This window comes from Sinocyclocheilus rhinocerous, unplaced genomic scaffold (assembly GCF_001515625.1).
Source record: "Sinocyclocheilus rhinocerous isolate Xijiao unplaced genomic scaffold, SAMN03320098_v1.1 scaffold1065, whole genome shotgun sequence".
NCBI classification, from domain to species: domain Eukaryota; kingdom Metazoa; phylum Chordata; class Actinopteri; order Cypriniformes; family Cyprinidae; genus Sinocyclocheilus; species Sinocyclocheilus rhinocerous.
In genome coordinates this window covers 1,726,997-1,732,004 of record NW_015628720.1, presented here as the reverse complement: position 1 = coordinate 1,732,004, position 5,008 = coordinate 1,726,997, and the positions used below count along the sequence as shown (strand labels likewise).

The 5,008-nt window shown below is 37.5% G+C and overlaps 1 protein-coding gene across 1 annotated transcript in view; it reads right to left on the bottom strand.

The window, feature by feature from the left end:
• Positions 1-1,312: 1,312 nt before the first annotated feature.
• The window catches only part of ctr9 (CTR9 homolog, Paf1/RNA polymerase II complex component), a 16,545-nt gene continuing 12,849 nt past the window's right edge, over positions 1,313-5,008 (bottom strand). Inside the window, exons 19-23 of the mRNA XM_016550115.1 lie at positions 4,522-4,801; positions 4,287-4,441; positions 3,548-3,644; positions 3,354-3,460; positions 1,313-2,000 (exon numbers count right to left, since the gene is read on the bottom strand). Of these exons, the coding sequence (XP_016405601.1) occupies positions 1,604-2,000; positions 3,354-3,460; positions 3,548-3,644; positions 4,287-4,441; positions 4,522-4,801 (1,036 nt within the window). The 3' untranslated portion in view covers positions 1,313-1,603. The remainder of the gene's footprint in view (positions 2,001-3,353; positions 3,461-3,547; positions 3,645-4,286; positions 4,442-4,521; positions 4,802-5,008) is intronic.

Here is a 5,008-nt window from a genome sequence, read left to right as displayed (position 1 = left end):
GTAATCATGTAATCAATAAAAAAGTAACTGTAGTCTGATTACAAGTATTTTAAAACGTAATTTCATCTAATAACAAGTATTTCATTTTTGGAATCAGATTATGTAATCCAGATTGCATGTAATCAGTTACTACCCAGTTCATTTTTTTGAGCAGTGTATGTTTAACGGAAAGTGGGGTCTTGCAAAATATACATAGAGTTGGGTCTTCACCTTTGAATTTACGAATCAGATTTTGTAAATGTAAATTGTGCTGTGCATTTATGAATTTTGTTTTATAAATATATTATTTTTGAGGCCGATCTGGCTCCATACCTTTAAGCAGAAATGCATGACATTGAACCTTGAAGTAGATGGGCTACACCTGGTGCCACTCCTGTCAGCTAAGAACAGACACCTGAGGCTACAATTCACACCAAAATTAGACAATAGAAGATTGGGAAAAAGCTTGCCTGGTCTGAAGAGTATGCTGATTTCTGCTGCAACATTTGGACGGTAGGGTCAGAATGTGGCATAAACAACATGAAAGCATGGATCCATCCTGCCTTGTATCAATGGTTCAGGCTGCTGCTGGTGCTGTAATGGTGTGGCGGACATTTTCTTGGTGCACTTTGTACCAACTGAGCATCGTTTAAACATGTTGCGGTAACACTTTACTTGAAGGGGTGTGCATAAGACTGACATGACACCTTCATAATCATGAAAATTACATAACTGAGCGAATGACACTTAATGACAGTTGTCATAAACATGCATAAAAAACCTTCATATTCATGACGTGTCATGTCATGATTATGTAGGTGTCATGACATGATTATGAAGGTGTCATGTCAGTCTTATGCACACCCCTTCAAGTAAAGTGTAACCCATGTTGCTGACCCTGTCCGTCCCTTTACGACCACAGTGTACCTATCTTGTGATGTTACTTCCAGCAGGATAACGCGCCATGTCACAGAGCTCAAATCATCTCAAACTGGTTTCATGAGTTAACAACTCAAATGGCCTCCACAGTCACCAGATCTCCATCCAGTAGAGCATCTTTGGGATTCGGTGGAACAGGAGATTGAAATCATGGATGTGACGCTGACAAATCTGCAGCAACTGTGTGATGCTGTCATGTCAATATGGACCAAAATCTCAGAGGAACATTTCCAGCACCTTACTGAATCTATGCCACAAAGTTCTGAAGGCAAAAGGGGGTCCAACTTGGTACAAGCAAGGTGTAGCTAATAAACTGGCCAGTGGGGGTGTGTATATATAAAAACCCATCATTAACCAGGATTCAATACAAACTAGAAAAATGTTTCAAAATACTTTTTATTCCAAGGTATTTCATATTGTACACCAACTCCGAATCACAGCTTGTGATCGTCCCTTTAGACTACAGAGCACAGTATATGCTGTAATGCTCAACAAAAAGCGCCTGCTAAGGAAGATTTGAACATTTCTTACTCAAAAGACTGAACAGAAAACATGTTCTCATTTCTGAAAAATAAAACAAAAAACATTGTGTAAAATCTGAGAAGCATTATCCAGGAAGACACATAACTACGTACTATGATTTGAACATTACAAGAACAAAGGCTTTTCTTTTTCCTCAACAAACTCAGTCACTGTCGTCATCAGATCCTCTGTTGGAGGCTTCATTGTTGGACCCCTCTGGCTCAGACTCGTTATTGGACCTCTGCGGGGAGCCCTCGTTCTCTGAGCCTCGATCTGAAGCGGCGGCTGGAGATCCGGCCTGAGATTCGTCGTCAGACCCTTCGGAGCGGCTCTTCTTGCTCTCGTTGTCTGACTGCTCCGAGTCGGACTGCTGTTGTGGTCTCCTCCGCTTCACCGGGCGTTCGCTGCCAGACTCATCCTCGTCTGAGTTTCTAGAGCGCTGGGGGCTGCCGGCCTCACTGCCTGATTGGTTACGCTCCTCGTTGGAATCGCTGTCCGAAGCGATGCGTTTCCTGTGGCCTACGTCGTCGTCTGAACCAGAGCCGCTGTCCCTGGGGTTTCTAGACATAAAACAGACCATTTAAGGAATAAATAAATTCTTAATGAAACAGAATTAGCAACAGATAATGTTTTCCGAATTGTGACGTGCATTCGAGTCTAACAGATTATGGTAAAAGAAAACAACATAGGATGGGGACTTGGTTTTATGCGTCAGTTGTTGATTAGATTTTGAGATGTGTGTGCTTCACTCAAAAAGATGAAAAGGCAGAATAAGATGAGCTTGTAAGGAAAGGCTTTAAAGGGTTAGTTCACCCAAAAATGAAAATTCTGTCATTAATTACGCACCCTCATGTCGTTCTAAACTCGTAAGACCTCCGTTCATCTTCGGAACACAAATTAAGATATTTTTGATGAATTCTGAGAGCTCTCTGACCCTCCCATAGACAGCAATGTAATTACCGTGATCAAGGTCCAGAAACGTAGCAAAGAGATCGGTAAAATAATCCATCTGACATCAGGGGTTCAACCGTAATTTTACGTAGCTACGAGAATACTTTTTGTACGCAAAGAAAACAAAAAGAACGACTTTATTCAACAATTCGTCTCCTCCGCGTCACCCTGTAGCGCCATTTTGGATAGTATCAGCTGGACGTAAACAACGTATGCTGTTCTGTGTTAGCTGCGTAACGCGTATACGTTGTTTTCGTTCAAATCAAAGCGTAACCAACATAGAAAACGTATGGCGCAAATGACAGAATTTTCATTTTTGGGTGAACTAACCCTTTAAGTGGTCTAAATAAGGGGATTTCGGTTTACAGAAAAAGTGTTAAAGAAGTGAATACATTTTTTAAAATAAATAAATAGAAAATAAATAAATGAAAATTAATAAACATTAGATAAATAGATTTTTTTTAAATAATAATTAAACAAATTATACATAAATATTCCATTAAAATAAGTGAATACATGAATGAAAGAACAAATGTAAAAGTATACAGTATAATAGTACTATAACAGACTATAATGAATAGGGAAAAAAGTAACTATGTAAATGAACAGAAATTAACAATTTTCAAAATAGTTATTTTTTACAGTATCAAGATTTTTTTAAACTGGGGTCCAGGGGGCACAAGAGAGTGCTAGGGAGTCCATATAAATGTTTACAGAAAAAGTGTAAAAATTATTATTATTATTATTTTTTTAAATCTTACATCACCAGAGAGAAGTCTGTCGTTTCACTGGAAGATCCAGTTATATATTTAGTTTAAAGTTTAATAAAGATTATTTTTTTTTATGAAATGTGCATGGATGAATTGTTTACAATAAGCTCAATAACACGCATTTACAAAATAGATATTGTGAAATTTCAGCTCATGCTGGCAGTTCAAGCAAACTCAAGTGACGTCTCTCACCTGTCTTCTGCTATTTTCAGGCCATCCTCATCGGAGGAGGAATCAGAGGATGAAATGATTGCCTTGGACTTGATCTTCCCTTTAAGAGACGGCGGCATGCGCTCCGGCTTGGGTTTAAAAAGAGAGAAATGCAATTAGAACTAAATCTCAACATACAGGTCAACTTTCATATTAAGTGCTCAGAGCATCGGTACCTTCCCGATCTTCTTGCGCTCTCTGGGCTTGCGCTGCTTTTTAGGCCTTGAGCCTCCTTCCTCATCATCAGAACCTTCATCTTCTCTTTTAGCTGGTCTGAGGAAACAAGAGAAACGCACTGAAACTCAACCTGACCCAAAATAAACCAGTTTTAACTCCAATCATGTGTTCAGAAAAAAAATCTATTATACCATTTATAATTCACATATTTATAACTAAATTTATATAATTCATAATTATTTAATTAGATGCAAAAAAAAGAAAAAATAAGCAAAAATACAACACATTTTGCACCTTTTATAAAACAATTGTGCCAATATTCCATTGTAAAAATATTATTATAATATAAACAATCATAAAATTATTACATATTAAGTAATATCATTATATAATAATTTATATCTTAATTTATGATTGGCCTATATGTAATATATATATATAAGTAGACTATTGGAGACGTTACCTAAAACTAGTGGTCGACCGATATGTGATGTACTGCTAAAACACTGCTGGTCACTTTCAGAAGTTGTAGTGATTCTTTCTTTTCCAAGAAAGAATGTGAAACTAATTGGTTATATAATTTTCATTTTTAAATATTTTAAAATATAATTTATATAGATTTAAATAGACACTTTAAGCAATATCGTATCGCATATCGAATATCGCATTTTTTAACAAGGTATCGCGTATCGCATTTTTTTTCAATATCGCACAGCCCTAGTTGTTATTAATGTTTACCTCCTCCTCTTTTTACGGGGTTTCTTCTCTCCATCCTCCCCGGCATCCTCAACTTCACTGCCACTCCCAGATTTCTTCTTCTTCTTTTTCTTGATCGGCAGGTCCTCATCAGAGTCATCGTTGACAAAGTCATCAAAGTCACCTCCTTTCTTGCGCTAAGACAAGGTACATGAATATTTCATTACATGTTAAAAAGATAGGGTGTGAAAAAGAGTGTTGAAGCATTTGGACTGACCCGTCCACTGCTTGCTTTCTTCTTCTCCTTCGCTGCTTTCATGGCCTCTGAGAAGTTGAGCAGGTTCTTGGTCTTCTCCACATACTGGGCTCTCTGCTCGAGCAGTTTCTTCTGCTCCTCGGCCTCTTTGCTCTTCCTCTCCTCCTGTTTTTTCAGCATCTGCTGCCGCAGCAGGTCTCTCTCCTGCTCCTGTTTGGCGCGGTGCTCCTTCTCCTCCTCATCTTGTTTCCGAGCTCGGGCCACATGGTACTGAGCCTGGCTTAGCAAATCAGAGCACTGCCTGAAAGAGAAAACATACATTTAAAATGATACATTTTTATCATGTCATTCAATAGCCTATCAAAAAAAAAGAAAAAGAAAAAAAGGAATAAAATTGTTTATATACATAAATTGTATTTTATTGAATAAATACAATTATTAAAAAAGCTGAAATTTAAACATCCTATATAGAAAAAAAGACATTATATATAACATATGTATATATATA